Source organism: Tachypleus tridentatus, chromosome 2, assembly GCF_004210375.1.
Source record: "Tachypleus tridentatus isolate NWPU-2018 chromosome 2, ASM421037v1, whole genome shotgun sequence".
NCBI classification, from domain to species: domain Eukaryota; kingdom Metazoa; phylum Arthropoda; class Merostomata; order Xiphosura; family Limulidae; genus Tachypleus; species Tachypleus tridentatus.
In genome coordinates, this window is record NC_134826.1 from 91343746 (window position 1) to 91363827 (window position 20082).

The 20082-nt window shown below is 33.4% G+C and overlaps 1 protein-coding gene and 1 long non-coding RNA gene across 2 annotated transcripts in view; both read right to left on the bottom strand.

Annotated features, from left to right (window-relative positions):
• LOC143244512 (uncharacterized) overlaps nucleotides 1-20082 on the bottom strand; it is a 51022-nt gene that overhangs the window by 28549 nt on the left and 2391 nt on the right. Inside the window, exons 3-4 of the long non-coding RNA XR_013025127.1 lie at nucleotides 19963-20062; nucleotides 11174-11269 (exon numbers count right to left, since the gene is read on the bottom strand). This is a non-coding gene — a long non-coding RNA (uncharacterized LOC143244512). The remainder of the gene's footprint in view (nucleotides 1-11173; nucleotides 11270-19962; nucleotides 20063-20082) is intronic.
• Nucleotides 1769-11176, bottom strand: LOC143244511 (3-oxoacyl-[acyl-carrier-protein] synthase, mitochondrial-like). Its single transcript, XM_076489337.1, is given in 4 exon segments — nucleotides 1769-2483; nucleotides 2486-2527; nucleotides 2530-3188; nucleotides 11126-11176. Coding segments are annotated over 4 exon segments (1332 nt in total). The 5' UTR covers nucleotides 11158-11176; the 3' UTR covers nucleotides 1769-1884.

A 20082-nucleotide genomic window follows, 5' to 3' on the forward strand; every position in this document is an offset into this window, starting at 1 on the left:
TTAGTGACTTTGCTGAAGTGAATCTGCTCAACAGCCTGACTTAGAAAGGTGCTTATGAATAGAACAAACCAAAAGTGATCAATTGTTAAAACTAGAAAGATAATAAGAAAAGTTAATAGATAATATGTATACTTTTAAATCTGTATTGTATGATAATTGCTTATACTTGTGTTGAAATAGGTAAGGTTAGAGATAAAGAAAGTTATTTACAACCTAAAACAATTATTTTAATTATGTTACCTAAACAAAGTTATTGATTACACCACTTATAGTTACCCTCATAATTATTAGTTTGCTATTGTTTGTTTAAAAGCTTCAAAGGAGAAAATGAAATTCTTCCATAATAATTTCAACAAGCCATAAAAAAATTAACTCAACTATGCATTTACTTAACCTAGGTGAACACCCAATATCAAAATGCAGTAAGTCTAAGCACTGCCCTCTAATAATTAGAGAAGCTGAAAACAACTGAATGCTGAGTTGTTGTTTTTTTATTCACCTACGGTAAAGTGATAGGCTAATCAAAAGCTGGTCAGCCACATTAAATTGCTTCTAGCAACAAGAATTCAATAAAAATGATGCACTGTATAATCTGACAATTTGGTTGCACAAAAATAAACACATTAAGAGTACCTTTACTCTCACCTTATGCACAAAACAAGTTGCTATTCATAAGCCACAGGGCACCTGGCAAAAATATCTTGTTAATAATTGCATAAGTGATCTTTAAGCTAGCACTCTGAACAAAGGCTCTTGTAGAAACTTTGGTATAACTTAGCAGGTTGCTTAAATGAAGTCATTATTGATGAGAGCAGTGAACACTACCTTTTTTTTTTTTTTTTTTCATTGGTGAAAGATGCTGATTGAAAAATCCCTTGCACACTAGTGGTTGGCAGTCTTCTCAGATAAGTCAATCTTCCATCAGTCCATATATTTATTTTGGGTGTACATTGATTCAGTGAAAGTTTGAAAACACTTTTGACCCATTATGCTTACAGCCAACTGTTAAGTACAGAGATTTGAAGTTATGTTTGGGATATGCAACTTTAAAGTAGCAAAATTACACTCATTCTATGCAGATATCTGATCTGCATAAAAAACCTTTTAATTAAAGATTTCTAGGCCATACATGCACTACTCTGCAAGATGAAACAAGAAGCTACACCTCCAGAACCATTAAAACTTGGAAAGTACCAAACAGATTGCAACTACTACTTGAACCATCACAAAATACAGATTTGAATCCAGCTGAACAAATATGAAGACCTTGAGAGGCAAACTAGAACCAATTAAACAATCAAGGCCAGCATTCCTATAATAATTATAGGATTATATACTGGAACAGATCACAAGTAAAAACTTATTTCATACTAAATGACTGCAAGTTTCATGGAATTCTACAGTCAGTCTCACAAGATAATGAACACTATAATGAGTATTTGTTTCATCACTAAATTTTCTGACCATTAAAAATGTATGTAACAAATTAAGGGTGTCCAAATTATTATGGAAAGAAATGTAGAAAAGGTCAAAATCTGACAAGTGTCGTTGCCTCTTGACAACTTCTGACAGAATTTTACATACATTTTTCTTTTTGTAAACAAAGGTGGAAGTTATCTTTAGCAGAAATAAAACATGACAAACATCAACATTTCTCTGAAAATTTGAAACTTAGTTTCCATTATCTTGTTACTTGATTTTGCAACAAAGTAAAATTATTTTAGTTTAACCAATTATCAGAAAAAAAATACACATAAACACACTAAAGTTTTTACTCAATAGTGAATGTTTAATTTACAACATTTCACATACAAAATTTGATAATTCATATTATTCTCATGTAGTTAACAGTGAAGCAAGCATACTCTATGATAATTATAACTGTTATTTATTAAAACTTCCTATAACCAATGAAGCATTTGTTCCACCAAAGCCAAAGGAGTTGGTTAATGCAACTCTTCTCTCTTCCTGTCTTAAAAATGGCCATTTCTGAGACCTAACAGGCACAAAGTTTAAATCTTCTTCTGTTTCCTCAAGGTTTACTGTTGGAGGGATGTTACCAGTAAAACATGCTAACACAGTGAAGATTGTTTCTACAGAGCCTGCAGCTCCCAGTAGATGGCCAACAGCTCCTTTTGTAGAGGATATTGCAATTGCTTTAGCATGATTTCCAAATAGTTGTTTAATGGCTCTGACTTCTGCAGCATCACCCAAAGGTGTAGAAGTAGCATGAGCATTTATATATTGTACTGTGGATAGTTCTAGCTCAGCATCACTCAAGGTTGATTTCATACACAAAAAGGCACCCTCTCCATCCTCCCTTGGAGCTGTGATATGGTGGGCATCACCTGAGAGGCCATAACCTAAAACTTCTGCATATATTTTTGCATTTCTTTTTTCTGCATGTTCTAAGGATTCAAGAATTAAAATTCCAGCTCCTTCACTCATAACAAACCCTTCTCTATTTTTGTCAAATGGACGGAGGCCTTAGATGGATTATCATTATAATTTGTACTCAAAGCTCTCATGCAAATGCTGCAATGGCCAATGGGCTAATTACAGCTTCACTGCCCCCACACACCATTACAGATGCATCTCCTCTTTGAATAAAATTGTAAGCATCACCAATAGCATGAAGTCCTGTGGTACAGGCTGTTGAGACTGCATGAACTGGGCCTTGCAATTTATGTCTGATACTGATCTGGCCAGCAACCATATTTGTGAGTATCCTAGGGACAAAGTATGGGCTTACATATCGGTACCCACGATCCTCCAAAGTTTTTCCTGTCAGAATAATATCAGACAGATCAACCATTCCCATTCCAACTGCCACACCAGTTTCTTGCTGCTCATTTTCAGAGGAAGGATTCCATTTAGCATCTTGTAATGCTTCTTTAGCAGCTATTAACCCATAGCAAGAGGCCAATGACAGTGTCTTAAGATCTGATCTCAGAAACTCTTTATCCAAATTCAGTTGCCCTAATCCAGTTCCATGTGGTACATATCCTGCTACCTTGCAAGGTATGTCATCATACCTACTGTTACATATTGCCGTGATACCACAATCTCCTTGTAATAGTCGGTCCCATACATAATGCACTCCAACACCAAGTGGGCAGACAATACCCAGACCTGTGACCACAACTCGTGGAAAAGAAGCACACCTTGTCAAACCCATAGATCTCTTCCTAGTATTTGTTGGAGTAAGATTAAACTGTATTAAGACATATAATTTTTCCCAAAAGAGAATAATACTACAGTAGCGTCAGCCATAGCATCATCTATATCTTTAGAACTTTTAAATATTAAGCTTCATTACTCAATAAATGGCTTCATACTTTGGACATTATACCTTGAATAAATTTACCACTCAAAATCCTGTGAAAATAATAAATTTATGAAATCAAGAAACAAAGTATTACATGTGTCTATTAAATAAACATAAAAACAAACAGTTTACTTCTATATCTTGAAGTACTTTTCCTGCATAAGGTAAGAAGCAAAAGCTCTCTAATAGTCTATTAATTCACAAAAGATAACTCATGACAATGCACTGATACACAAGTTTAGATAAAGACTGATAAATTTACATCTATATTATACTGATAAACAACTAGTTTTTCTTTATTATTTCAGAATAAGCAGAGTTCTAAAACTATAAAATCATAGTCATGGCTCTTAGATAATATTTCTTTATAGTGGAAACAAACTTTGATATTAAAACAAAACAACAACAAAAAACAGAGGAAATGTTTAATTAAAATTACTTAAAGGCATAGACACAGATCACTAAAATATTTTGAAGAGTACAAAGTATAAATTAAACATCTGGAGTTAGATTCTCTCCATAATGGAACTTTTTCAACTGATTAAAGGGTTTGACAAAATTCCCAGTAGAATGTGGTCCTAAACCTAGTACTAAGGAGTCCATGAAAATTATAATTGCCTGCCACAGAAGTATGTCAATGCAAAATCACAGTTGTGAATATAAAAATCTGTCACAAACAAAATTCTAATTATTGTATACCAACAACAAAGGAAAAACATTACAATACTACTACACACCGAGTTTGCATGATTTATTTCAAGGTAACTATGCTCCCACTAATTGTAAATCAGTTTCAAAAAATTGTAACAAATCCTAAACTCTCTCTCCTCCCCATTTGGAAGTGAGCAAATATTAAAATCAAAGCAGGGAGTTGGTTCAATTTTTTAGCTGGATTAAAATGGTTCAGTGATACATGAAACAATAGCTAACTTCATGCACTACTTTGGTTTGGCCAATTTTGCTGGATCCAGAAACATTTACTGTTTGAAAACACAAATATAAAACTTCAAAAACATTTATACTTCTTTTTAGCCAATGTATTTGGAGAAACAAACCATACAATAAATTCTGTAGTACATACTATGTAATGCATAAATTGATACAAAGACATGTCTGCCTATGTCAAACCAACATCATGTCAAAATACAATGAATGGAGATTGTAAACAATCTATAAGTTGAACTGGTAACAACTTGTTTAGTTACATCATCAAGTGTAAACAGATGATATGCTGTCCTGACAACAATTTGCTCTATGTCATATATCATCAGGTGTGGCGAGAACAAAAGAACTTCTGCTACAAGAAACCTGTGATAAAAGTGATATGAACATTCTCACATGACAAAAGGAGTAGAGTTTACTATCAGTAAGTATCTGTCAATCACAGTATTTCATGTTTACAATCAATGAGATTAAAAAAGTCTCCCCTACAATTATATAGATACATAAGGTAAGCTTATATTTCATTTTAAATATTTGGATGCTAACAATTTTCATTTCATTTATTCATATAATATCAATCCATATGTGTGAGCTTGAAATATTTTATTGGGACTACATTTTATTTTCTCTTGACACAGGTTTCATGCAATCTCAAGTTACCAAGTAAAGCAATAATTTTATATTAATCTCTAACATTTTGCAAACATTGTTCTAATTGGAAAATCAAGTGGTTGAAATGTCAATTTACAAGTATGGTATTTTATTGTTTTTCATCAACTGTCAACTATGTAATTGAACTTGCAGTGTATATCTACAAAGTTGTGACTATGGAATCAAATCATACAATATTCCAGAATTTGTTGGCCAAGCATTGCCAGGTGGTTAAAGCAATCGACTTGTAATCTGAGGGTTACGGGTTCGAATCCTCGTCACACCAAACATGCTCGCCCTTTCAGCCATGGGGGGAATATAATGTAATGGTCAATCCCACTATTCATTGGTAATTGAGTAGCCCAAGAGTTGATGGTGGGTGGTGATGACTAGCTGCCTTCCCTCTTAGTTTTACACTGCAAAAGTAGGGATGCCTAGTGCACATAGCCCTCGTGTAGCGTTGTGTGAAATTCAAAACAAACGAATCCACAAGTTGTCATATATATCTGGTCATTTTAAATTAGTATTCATATTACATTAGTTTATATTACATACTTTTAAACTAAAGATGCACTAATACTAAGTAATAGTAATAACATTTTTCTTCAATAGCCCATGCATCCAGCTACTTGCCGATAATGAAAATACTTATAAAATTAATTTATTCATTTCCTAAGCTAATTAAAATTCAGACATCACCAGCAACATAGCTGCCACAGATATTCACAGTAGTTGGAATCAATATCGCCGATATTGGCATATTAACAATTACTATTATTAAACAAATTAAAGTTTATAATTGTTCATTACGTTGAAAACAGTGTCAAATGTAAATAAATGTATTAACTTACGTCTGTATTCCCACAAAAAGTTTAAGAAAATGTAAGCATTATACTAAGGTAACTAATCCATGAATTTTGTAGCCTATAGAGGCTTGATTAGTACGTACGTCCAAATTTCCCTATGCCTAACGCAAGAAGAACTTGTGATTTAACCAAATTATTAAATTCACTATGAGAGACAGTAAATAAATGATTCAAATATTCATACTAACAGTATAAAAAGTTAGGGCAGAAAATTCACAATACAACTCTTAAAGTTCAATGTATTAGTTATTGTAAATGCGTAGTTTAAAATAACACAAACGTACGGTACACCAACAACAGATAAACGTACTTTTTTTGTTTATATATAGTGATCCCTCTGTTGGTATTTAATATATTCATTAAAAGTTGTCAAAGGATATATACACCGAAAAAAAAAGGTATGTGGTTGTACACGACGCACTTTTATTCTAAAAAGGGGTCTCAAAACCCCTATGTTCTATACACCGCAGGTCAAATATTTTATGCCTCCCTATAGCGATTAGTTGTTGTTTTTTTATTTGTTTCCTTAATGTTTAAAAGTACTAAACCTTTTTTTTCTTCCCAAAGTGTGGAAACTGTAATAAAGGTATTTAAGAAAATGTGATGTGAACAATTGTCATAATGACATCAAAAATGATATTGTTCGAGAACAAGTGAGAGTGAATTTTCAGAACTTGTTTTTCGTGTGTGTAAAACATATATGAGAGAGTGATTCAGAATAACAACTGAGTATAAAGTTTTAAATTAAAATGTAAACCAATTTGAAAAACAAAACAAGATGATCACATAGAAGCAATCAATGTCTGAAAAACATACTTGATATGTTTGTTACATTCATACATTTTATACGCAATTGGATTAAAGACTATCTTCCCGGTTAGTTTAACGAATAACAACGTTAAAATCTAGGGCTAAATACTCCTTGATAAACAGAAATTATAAAAGTTCGAGATGACGAGAAAATCACTTGAAGTAAAATGTATTCTCAAGACGGCTGGTATGGATACTAAAACTTTAGTTAAAATAAAGTATAGAACAACGTTTCGACCTATACCAGCCGTATAAATCATAATAACCAAATGAAAGAGGAATGTGAGAGGAAGAATTAAGGTAATTTTTAATCGATTTTACTCGTTTATTATTATTGTTTGTTTTACAAATTAAATGGCGCAATAGATTTTAAAACATGTATCAAATGGCAATGGTTTAGTGAAAACTTGTACAATTTGTTTTGTTTGTTTGTTTTGAATTTCGCACAAAGCTACTCGAGGGCTATCTGTGCTAGCCGTCCCTAATTTAGCAGTGTAAGACTAGAGGGAAGGCAGCTAGTTATCATCACCCACCGCCAACTCTTGGGCTACCCTTTTACCAACGAAAAGTGGGATTGACCGTCACATTATAACGCCCCCACGGCTGGGAGGGCGAACATGTTTGGCGCGACTCGGGCGCGAACCCGCGAATTACGAAGCGCACGCCTTAACACGCTTGGCCATGCCGGACCTACTTGATACAATAAAAACTTATTTAAAAGAAGCCCTAGCCACATAAAGTATATTAATATACACTGGTGGCCAAAATCTTAAGGCTAATGAACATCAAGAAAAAATATGCGTTTTGCATTGTTAGACTCAACTACTTATTTGAGTCGAACTGAAAGATGAAAATAAGAAAAGGGAAAATAAAAATAAAAAACGTTTTAGCATTTAATAAGGAAAATGTGAACACCATGAAATTAGACTAAATACTAGCTGGTCAAAATTTTAAGACTATACCAAAAAAAAAGTTTTTAACAGAGTAGGAAATGCCCAACAAGAGGTCTCAGTAGTAAGCTGCATGGCCGTCATTGCGAATAACTTCAAACATTCGCTTTGGCATGGTCGATATAAGCGTTTGCAGAAGGCTGGCTGGAATGGTATTCCAAGTGGTGAAGATGGCTTTACGAAGATCATGCACTGTTTGGAATTGACGTCCATTTCTATAGACTTCCCTTGCCATCCACCCCCAAACATTTTCAATGGGGTTCAATTCGGGCGAACACGCTGGATGGTCCAAAAGAATCACGTTATTCGCCATGAAAAAGTCCTTTGTCCTGCGGGCATTGTGGATTGCAGCGTTGTTCTGCTGAAAGATCCAGTCTTATCCACACAAGCGAGGGCCTTCAGTCAATAAGGATGCTCTCTCCAACATGCCAATGTAGTCAGCTGCTGTTTGACGTCCCTGTATAACCTGAAGCTCCATTGTTCTATGGAAGGAGAAAGCACCCCAGATCATGATGGAACCTCCTCCACTGTATCGTGTATAAAATGTCTCCTATGGGATATCCTTATCGTGCCAGTAACATTGGAAGCCATCTGGACCATCCAGGTTAAATCGTTTCTCAACAGAGAACAAAACCTTCTTCCACTTTTCTACGTCCCATGTTTGGTTCTTCTCAGCAAAGTTTAACCTAGCTGTTTCGTGGTATGGAAGGAGGCGTGGCCTTTGAAGACGTTTACGGTTTTTAAAGCCTTTCTTCTTTCGTAGATGCCGTCTTATTGTTCTTGATCTACATTCTGCGTCCGTAAGGGCCTTAATGTGGTTCGACGATCGGCTGGTGTCTTGCCGAACAACCGTCGAATCCTCCTGCTCAACGCTAGAGAAATCTTTTTGGGCCGAGTACTAGAAATTCTCGTTCTGTACCGCTCAGGGTCTTTTAAGAAATTTGTAACAGTAGTTTTACTACGCCCAATCTCACCAGCGATGGCACATTGAGAGAGACCTTCATTTTGCAGCTCGACAATTCTGCCACGTTCAAACTCTGTCAACTTTTTAGCCTTTGCCATGTTTTTACCCAATGTAACACAGGAGATGTCAGTAGATGTTGACAACGCTAATGTTTGAACACAAATGACTAAATTTCCTTACGTATTTAGCGATTAACGCTTCGTTTCAGTGTGGTCTTAAACTTTTGACCAGCTAGTATTTAGGTTAATTTCATAGTGTTCACATTTGCTCTATTAAATGCTAAAAAAGTATTTTATTTTTATCTTTCGAAGCTCTAGTCAAATAAGTGGTAGAGTCTAGCAAAGAAAAATGCACATTTTTTCTTTATGTTCATTGGCCTTAAGATTTTGGCTCGCAGCATAATTCAACATAACACTTTTCGAGATTTACTATACTCAGTAGCGATAAAAAATAAAAATATATAATATCTATGTATAAAAACAAAAAACAAGAACATAAAACTGATTAGAGGTATTTTCTAGTTTTTCTCAGCTACTGCAAACATCAAAATATTTTTGTACACAATATTTTTGTTTTTTTAATTTAGATGTTTGCTCAAAGGCGCATGGCCATAAGATCAAGTAAGCGCGCGTTCGTTACTGATCAGCTGGAAAACGCGTTAGTTCAATTAACTTAATGCTGTTTGTTAATTCTTGAGAAGAAAAGAGTCACTTTTTAAACATAGGTTGCTCGTCACGTTACGAGTAGGAAATTTAAAATGGCGCATTGTTGTTGCTATGAAGCACAAAGCTAAACAAAGAGCTATGTGTGCTCTGCCCACCACGGTATCTAAATCTGTTTTATAGTCGTATAAGTCCATAGGCATACCAATGTGTCACTGAGAGTGCAAAATGGCGCATACACAGCAATAACATTTAATGTCGAACATTCTTTGCGTGGACATTGATACATGTATTCAGAGATGCTTTTTAGCGTGCAGCAAGCAAAAAATCAGACGAAACATTGTCGTTGACTAGAAGTACACAAAAACGCTAAGCGCCGTGGTATTGTGTTAATAGTATTAGATTTTGCAATACTAACGTTTTACAAAAGTTAAACATAACTAATTATATGTTGTATTGCGTTAATAAGATTGTTTTTAAAATTAATTTATAATAGCGTGAGTTCCCAACTGATGATTTGTTGCATTTTAATAACTTTGTTTTACTTTTTCTTTATTGTAGTTCGTATTTGATGAGACATCGGTGTGAGAGGAATCTGGTGAAATGTGAATTGATAAGTATTCCACAGAATAGTAATTTCGCGTCAATTATACTATACGCAATAAATTAAAAAATAAAGCAATCCAAAACTCAAGCGCTATTGGATCGTTTATGATTCTTCTTCGGGAACGTCGATCGTTTGGGAACTTAAGTGATAAAACTTTGTATATTATTAGAGAAGAAACTTACAAATTCAACGATATGAAAATCAACATTGAGAAAATAAAATCAGAATTTATAACATACACATATAAAGTGCTTAACGTCAAGTGTACAAGGGTATGAACATTCTATGCATTCTCTCTCCCACTTATCGGGGAATGGGTAGATGTTCTACACTGAAGGTATATTATATCCTCATTTTATTCAAACTATTATGGAGCTACTGTCAGCATTTTAGCATTATATATATTCAATTGGATTTTTCTGTATAGTTTGCATAATAAAGTGAAAACAATTCAAAATATCTCATGGTATTGCATATAAAATGTGATTACAACAAGTACTGATTGTAGGAGATAAACATATTGTAATTCTGTAAAATTATACATTACTAATTTTACAAACTAATAAATTTTACTTCAACTGCTAAAGTGGGTCAGCGGTAAGTTTCTGGCTTTTACACTAAAATCGTTCTTCGTCTATTCATGGTGAACAGAGAGCATATAACCTTTCGTGAGCTCTTTGCTCTTCATGAACAGGTAAACAGATATAGTTAAGTGCTTTCAAAATATTTTTTATACTCACAAAAATCTAGTAAAACATTCATTAAAACAATATCAGGTACGTAAAATACAGCACAGTAGCCTAAACTTAAAACACGAATAAGTAATCAACGATGACTGTCTCCATACAATATATGAACATAAACTCCGAAACGTATTTTGAAGAAAAAAAACACCAAAAAAACAACTGTTATACAGAAAATCATTTTTGGAAGTTACCAGTTAAATTAAATAATAAAGCAATAAATGTATGACCAAGAATTACATTATGAAACTTGACTCTCTTCACCACAACCCTTATTCCAACACATAATAGACACAAGTCGGCTGGTATGGATATTAAAATAAAGTACAGAACAACGTTTCGACCTTCTTAAGTCATCTTCAGGCTAACAAAGGGAGTTTGCAACTACTCGTATAGCCTTGCACGTCGTCTGTCATATTTTGTTTTAGAGGAGACACAAAAATAAGTTGCCTATTTTTTTTTCTTTTTTGCACGTACAATATTATACCAATTCCTGCACTGTTAACCTGGCCAAATAGAAAACAGTGTTCGTCTTCCTATTTGCAGATGTTTACCTAGTCAAACAGAAACCAGTTCTGGTCTTCATATTTGCAGATGCTTACCTGGTCAAAGAGAAATCAATTCTGGTCTTCATATTTGCAGATGCTTACCTGGTCAAAGAGAAATCAATTCTGGTCTTCCTCTTTGCATTTGTTAACTTGATCAAACATACAGCAGTGTTGATTTTCCTATTTGCAGTTATCAATCTAGATAAACAGAAAGAGGTTTTGATCTTATTTTTAGTTGTTAATAGAGTAAAACACAAACAACTTCTAATCTTTCTATTTGCAGTTGTTGACCTGGTTTAACAGACTTTTCGTCTTCCTATTTGGAGTTGTTAACCTAGTCAAAAATAGAACAGTATTGGTTTTTAACTTGCAGTTATTAACTTGGTAAAAAAAAAAAGCAGTTATTATCTCCCTCTATGAAAATGTTAATATGGTCAAAGACAAAACAGTTTTGGTCTTCCTATTTAAAGTTGCTAACCAGAGTAAATAGAATCCTAATTTGGTTTTCTTATTTGTCATTGTTAACCTAGTCAATCAGACACCAGTTCTGGTCTATCTGTAGTTATTAACCAGAAGGCATGGCCTAGCGCGTTAAGGCGTGCGCTTCGTAATCTGAGGGTCGCGGGTTCGCGCCCGAGTCGCACCAAAACATGCTCGCCCTCCCAGCGGTGGGAGCGTTATAATGTGACGGTCAATCCCACTATTCGTTGGTAAAAGAGTAGCCCAAGAGTTGGCAGTGGGTGGTGATGACTAGCTGCCTTCCCTCTAGTCTTACACTGCTAAATTAGGGATGGCTAGCACAGATAGCCCTTGAGTTGCTTTGTGCGAAATTCTAAAAACAAAAAAAAACATTAACCAGAATAAAGATTCCTGATTTGGTTTCCCTATTTGTCATTGTTAATCTGGTCAATCAGAAACCAGTTATTGTTTTCATATTTGGAATTGTTAATCTGAGAAACAAGAACTTTTTTGGTTTCCTATCTGCAACTGTTAACTTGTTGAAATAGACACAAGTTCAGGTATTCCTATTTGCAGCTCTTAACCTGTTCAAAATAAAAGGAGTTATGTTTTTCCATTTAAAGTTGTTAATGTGTTCCAATAAAAACAGTTTGTCTTCCTATTTGCAGTTGTTAACCAGGACAAACAGAAACCTGATTTGGTTTTTCTATCTGGAGTTGTTAACATGATCAAACAGGGAAAAGTTTTGGCCTTCTTATTTCAAGTTATTAATCTGATCAAATTGAAGCTAGTTCTGTTATTCTATTTGCAGTTGTTAACCTGACAAAACATGTACCACTTCTCGTCTTCCTATTTGTCGATGGAAAACATAACAATTTTGGTCCTCTTATTTTCATTTACTTAACTGGGTCAAAATGAGAACAGTTTGATATTCCTATTTGCATTTAATAATCTGGTTAAGGATAAAACAACTTGGTCTATTTGCAGTTTTAACTTGGTTAAAAGAGAACAGCTTTGGTCTTCCTACTGGCAATTAACTGGGGTGACAAGAAAACAGCTGTGTCGTTCTTACTTGCAGTTGCTAACCAGGCCAAACGGTTCTAATCTTTTTATCTACATGGTTAACATGGTAAAACAGAGCAGTTTTGGACTTCTTACTTGCAACTGTTAACCTGGTGAGAAAAAAAACAGTTCTCGACTTTCCTATTTGTCTTTGTTAACCTAGTCAAACATAAACCAGTTTTCATATTTTTATTTGTGGTTGTTAACATGGTCAACCAGAAAAACACTCCAATATTAATATTTGCAATTGTTAACAAATCAAAAAGAGAACAGTTCTGTTCTTCCTATTTGCAACTGTTAATCTGGCCAAATACAGAACTGTTTTGTTCTATCTATTTGACCAGGTTAATAACTACTAATAGTGTTGGATATCTTATTTGCAGCTCTTTTGGTCTTCCCTAGTGGGATCTTAATACAGTCAAATTTAAATCAATTCTGTTCTTCTATTTGCAGTTGGTTACCCTAGTAAAACAAATACCATTTCTCATCTTCTTATTTATAGGTGTTAACATGGTTAAATACATAACTGTTTTGGTCATCTTATTTTCATTTGTAAACTGGATCAAAATGCAAACAGTTTTAGTATTTCTGTTTACATTTGTTAAAGTTGTTATATTGTAAAACAGAAATGTTTTGGTCTTTCCATTTGCAGTTGTTAACCAATCAAACAAAGAAATGTTTCCATCTTCCTACTTGCAGTTGTTAATCATTTCAAATGGAGAACAGTATTGCTTACCCTATTTCCAGCTATTGATCTAGTAAACAAAAACTGGTTTTGGTGGTTCTCTTTGGAATTGTTAACCTACCATAGAGAGAATACATTTGATTTTATTTGTAACTGTTAAACTGGTCAAACAGATATCCATTTTGGTTTGCCTATTTTTGTTAACCTGGTGAAATAGAAACCTGTCTTGCTCTTCATATTTGCAGTTGTTAATCTGGCCAAACAGAGAATAAGTTTTGACTTCATATTTGCAGTTAACCTGATCAGATAGGAACCAGTTCTGTTATTCATATTTGAAGTTGTTAACCTGGTCAAAACAAGAACAATTCTGGTCTTACACTTTATATTCACATGGTTATCCATAAATGAATTATTATCTTCTATTTTTAGTTATTACTCTGATAAAAATGAAGTAGTTCTGGTCTTTCTGTTTGTAGCTGTTAATCAAGCAGGAACTGTATTGGCTTTCTCATTTGCAGTTGTGAGCTTCTTGAAACAGAATCCAGTTCTAGTCTTTCTATTTGTAGTTATAACATGGGAAACCAGGAACCAGTTATGGTCTTTCCTATTTATAGTTTATAACATGTTCAAAGAGAAACCTCTTTTGGTCTTCCTATTTGCAGTTGTTAACCTAGTCAAACAGAAACCTGTTTGATTTTCCTCTTTTACAGTTAACTTAGTAAAAGAATCCAGTTCTGGTGTTCCTATTTGTAGTTGTTAATATAGTAAACCAGAAATCAGTTATGGTCTTCCTATTTCAAGTCAACATGACCAAACAAAGAACAGTTTTGATATTCTTATTTGTAGCTGTTAACCAGTTCAGACAGAAACCAGTTACACAGTTTAAATATTAACAGTGTTTAATACAGACAAAAAGAAACAAGTTCTGTATTTCCTATTTGTAGTTGTTAAAACTGGTCAAATAAAAACCAGTTGTATTTATATTTTCAGTTGTAAGCATGGTCAAACAGAGAATAGTTCTGATCTTCCTATTTGTCGCTCTTAACCTGGTCAAACAGAAACCAGTTCTGGTCTTCCTATTTCAGTTTTCAAGTTAGTGAAGCAAAGATTTGCTTTATGTTTGTAGTTGTTTACCTGTCCAGAGAAAAATGTTTTGATCTTATTTCTAGTTGTAAACATGGTCAAAGAGGTTCCAGTTCTATTCTTCTCATTTGAAGTTGCTAACCATTTCAAACAAAAATCAGTTATGGTCTTCATATTTGTAGTTGGTAACCTGGTCAAACAGAAATCAGAGCTGGCATTTCTATTCCAGTTGTTAAACTAGTAAAACAGAAATTTGTTTTAGTTTTCCTATCTGCAATAAACATTGTGGATGAGAAACATGTTTAGGTTTTTGTGTTTGCAGTTGATAACATGATTAACAAGAGAATAACTTTGGTCTTACTATTTATAGTTGTTAATATGTTGAAACAGAAGCCAATTTTGATCTTTCTGTTTTTAGTTGCTAACTTGGTCAAATATAAATCATTTCTGGTCTTCTTATCTCTAGTTGTTGACCTGACAAAACAAACTGGTGTTAGTTTTCTCATTTGCAGTTGTAAAGCTGATGAAACAGAATCCACTTCTGGCCTTTCCTATCACCAGTTATTTACCTGGCAAAATATAATTCAGTTCTTGTTTTCCTATCTCCAGTTGTTAACCTGACAAAACAGAAACTTGTTTTGGTTCCCCTGTTTGCATGTTAACATGGCAAACCAGAAATTTGTTTTGGATTTCCAGTTTGCAGTTTTAACATGGTCAACAAAAAACCAGTTTTGGGATCTTGCTATTTACAGTCATTAAATTGGTCAAACAGAAACAGTTCTGTGTGCAATTGTTAATATGGTCCAGTAGAGAACAGTTTTGATTTTTCTATTTGCAGTTGTTAACCTTGCCAAATAATTCATTATGGTCTTCCTATTGTATTGTTAACACGGTCAACCAGAAACCAGTTGATTAACAAGATAATTAATGTTTTCCCCATGCTTGTGCTTCAAAATTTGTTGAATAGCTCTAAAGAGGTCTCACAGCAGGTCCCAATAATGCATATATGAGAAATATGAAAATAGAATAGTAAGAGAGTTGAAATAAATGACAAGGGTGAAGAGTTTTATAGAATAAAACTATAAAAATAGAAAAGAAAAACAAACTTGAGAAAAAGATACAGATATATCAAGCGAAGAAACAATTTCAAGAACCCAACAGGATAGAAAAAATAACTTAAGGTGCCAATTCTTGTCTTTTCAAATGCAAGACACCTAATCTGTTTGAAGTAACAAATACAGAAACAACAGTAAAATACTTGTATGATTGCTCCACAAATTTACACTCTCAATATTCCAAAAGTAAAACACATCACAGATAAATAAAAACTTTCCAATAAAACTGGACACTTAGCACTTATGTAACTTAGAGTATGTTCATGTTTATATTTACTACAATCTTAGAGTTTATTCTGTTTTCAGTATAAACTTTATCTTACTTATCATGGGATATAGCAGGGAGGTTCACCAGCACTAAAGTGTGTATTCAGTAGTTGCAAACCTTTCTTCCAACATCTTTCTTCAAACTTGTTTTTTCAGCAAATATTAGCATTGAAAATGGAAGTTAGACAAGAGAAAAAACAATTTGTGTGCATCACAGAAGAAAGATAGTGAGTAAATTGATCAGCTATGAACCTCTTCTTGTGTATTCAGTTGTAAAACTATCTTTAGGAAGAAGAATGAAGAACTTATGCATGTCCTTTTTTGTATTCCTGACATATTTCTTTAATATGCTGTTTAATTCACACATAGCTGTTTTTCAGGTGACATGACAACAGAGGATGTACCAGAAGAGATATGATATGACTGTTTAATATAATTCTTGATATGAATACTGCAGAAAATGATGAATGTTTCTATCATCACTGATGAGTATATTTACATAAACAAATAAATAAAAAGCGAGTAGAGGTAAGAAAACATTTTTCTAATTTTTTACCTTATGTTTCATAATGGGAAGATAAGTTTGCTTTCCCTTATCCCACTTCTGTTCTGTTTATCCTCATTTTACCCCAGTTGTGCTTTTGAAAAGGTTTGATGAAAAGACACATCAAGAAGAAATTTCATGAATCCGATACAATTACAACAAATATGTTTGGAAATTGTTCTGATCAAATTGGTTAAGATAAAATCAACCAAAATAATCTAATACTATAAAACCCTCCAAATTCACGCAGCAGTATTATTGCTGTCTTAACAGCTCAGATGTAGGTTATATTACTTGTTTTTAACAGTGCTTACACAGGCTGGGCACCCAGGATTTTGGAGAAGATAATTTTTCAAGTCATTCCAGATCATTTGTTTATTGGCTAGCACTTTTACTAAAACCTGATTGGACAAAATGCAAGTTATTGCTGCACCTTTTGTGAAAACTGAATCCATGGATGGCGACAAAACATAGCATTCAGTGAGTAAGTGTACTAATCTTTTATTGATAAAGCAATGTTAATACAGGAAAATAGCTTGTAAGTGCAAAGTTACTTGTGGATACAACGACTTAGACTCAGATATCAAAATGGCATGAAAAGCAAGTGGAAACAGTCACAGAGAAAATTAAAGATACGAAGAAAGTAAAAAGGAAGAATTGGAGAATGATGAAGATGAAATGTCTAGTGATACTTCTAAGACACTTTTTAACACTGAAGAAATGATGCAGATCATCCAAGATCTGAAGTTTTGAAAGCAAGGCATTCAAAGCATTGTTGCTGTTATCCAATGGGGTGGAGGAATTACATCTTCTCAATTTGGCAGTTCTTTGGTATTAAATTCACAGTGACAAACCTTCCAAATAAAGAAGCTCGATAGAAGACGTCAAGTTTTGATGCTCTTGACAAGAACTATTAATTGTTCGCATTCTGTATGACTGTATTAAGGATTTAGTGCACCTTGTTACTCCAAAAAGATCCAGATGGAGACAACTTTTGTACGAAATTTGATGACACAAAACTATTCACACCTGCCAATGATGTGCAACAAACTCTGCCAGAAAAATGTACTGAAAGAAAAGTTATACTATCACTGTTATGTTAGTCTATGATGTTCAGAGAAGTGGAAGAAAGACTGAAGATTGGAGAACAAGCCTTTAAAACAGCAAGATGACACTTTCATCAACTGAAGTATGGGTTTCAGCTAAAACCTACAGCATTATTGTAACTGAGATGCACTGAAAGTACCATTGATCAAGGTAAAAATTCTCCCACTAACAACAAGTTCAAGGCTTTCTATGTACTCTGAAAACAAAGAACAAGTAGCAGCGAACACAACAAACTATGCTTGATCTCAGGAAAAAGCCAAGTGGATAAGTCAACAACACAACACATACATCTTCTAAGTTTACTAACTATTGTGTACTATGGGAGTCAAAAACTTGCAACAGTATCACTAAATTGATTAATTTTTTATTAAACTTTGTATGAACTTTAGTTCATTCTGAAAATGCTAAAAATAGAGTTTTATCTCATTCCAAAATGATGTTATACATTACGGTTTTCCATACTTCCCATACATCGAGTGCTTGGCCTGTTGAAGTACTGTTAATTAAAAATGCTTTTGTCCCAGTGTGATCTGTTTATGTAATTTTACAAAGAAAACATTTACTCAGATTTTACTAGTGCATGAAACAAGAACACATCACTGGTGAATATTAAAACTAAAACAATTTGGTAGGTCATACCAATTTAAATTGCAAATCAGATCAACCAATCCAAAATAACATAGACAGCAGATCTAAACATTGCAAAGTTACAACTGAATAACACATTTTTATTTTAATGAATATTAATACTCATTACAACTTCAGTTAAAGTTATTTTGTTCAAAATGTTTGTTATCAGATATCTGAGTGGACTTCTCTATTTTGAAATCTGAGTATTGCTTTTTTTTAAAAATCAAACCTAATGAAATTGGCAAATATTTGAATTTAAAGTTTCAATTATACAATTTAGGCCTCTGAATCTAAGTACCTGATATCAAATGACAATCACATCCAAAAATAGCCGATACCACATACCTCCATAGATGTTTTTGTTGTTTTTTGTAAACATAATTAATTCTGTGAACCTTTGAACTCTAACAAACCTATTTATGCTTTTGTTTTTGCATTAATAAAAGAAGTGTGTGTGTGTGTGTTTTTTCGTATAGCAAAGCCACAAAGGGCTATCTGCTCAGCCCACCGAGGGGAATCGAACCCCTGATTTTAGCGTTGTAAATCCGGAGACATACTGCTGTACTAGCGGGTGGCTACAAGAAGTGAATAATAGCAACTGTACTGAAATCTATGGAGTTAAAATATAAAGAAAAACAACATTGCAGAGAATTACAAGTAACTGTATTGTAAAATATATACACACACACATATTGTTAACTTCAACAGAATTCCTCTGGTGATTTTGCTAGTTTTGTGCAAAAATTTGCATTTTTCTGAAAGTTTGCCGTGACTTTAAGGGGAAACAGCAATCTGTTATTGTTGTTGTTTTGAATTAAGCACAAAGCTACACAATGGGCTATCTGTGCTCTGCCCACCATGGGTATCAAAACCCGGTTTTTAGCGTTGTAAGTCCACAGACAAATAAATCCATTATAACAATTTATGATTTTTATCTTAAATAAACCTTTTATCCAACATAAAGTTATTGTTATTACACATCAAAATAGGATTTCACCAAAGCTCTACTCATTCAGTAAGGTTGATAGTTTCAACATCAATGTGTTAGGTGAGAAGCTAAACCTGATGCACATTTCAATCTTGCTAACACATTATATAACTCTGATGATTAGCTGTCTAGACATAAATGTCATTACAAAAGCCTCTACACAATGCAGGTACAATTGCAATTGGATACTGAATCTGTGAATATTTAAAAATCTTTTGCTCTTACAATATTAAAAAAAAACAAAAGAACTTTGTACTTGTAGGTACATATTGCCTAATATACTATTCAAATTCTTGTCTAATACACTGAAAGTTGTTTTGTATGGTTAATGATTCCATAAAGAGCAAGTATAAGGTATGAGAAGCAAAAGCTTTGTATGTAATAAAGTAAACACAAAAATAGTTATTAAACAAGTAAAGTTTTGGGATATTTTGTTTGGCAGAGTAGCCACACAATACAAATACAAATTAAATGTATTTTAAAATATGTCTTTTTACATACTTATTTATTACTTGAAACCAGTACACCTATGGAGAATTGTTAATTCACTGTTCAGAATATTTGCTTTCCTTATCATAATAAAGATATTGGATCCATCACTAGGCAGAAATTATTCTATATTGACTGTATATAATGTTCCAGTAAAAGCAGATGACCAAAATACAGTGTTCTGCTGGGATGAAATACAGCTAAGAATTTGACAGTTTTGCAATTGACAATATAATCTTGAGTAAGTCTTGACCTACTCTCTTCTTCTAAAAGTGTGAGCTTTATTTTCTTTAAATATTGATAGTTTTAGTAGTATTACCTTTTTAACTTTCAGAGATTGAAAAGGATTATGTAAATTATTAAGTTGAAACTGATAAAATCGTGAATTACTTATTAGGTCTAAAATAATTTGTAACATAGTTTTAATATATTAAAATATTAGATCTTTATCTCATCACTAACCACAGCAAAATGCCCATCCTTTCTTCTACAAATTGCAGGCTTTATTCCACTTGAGAAGTTTATAATTCCTTGTTTGTCATTCGTTAGATAGTAAGGTATACTGAAATATTCCACAGGAAG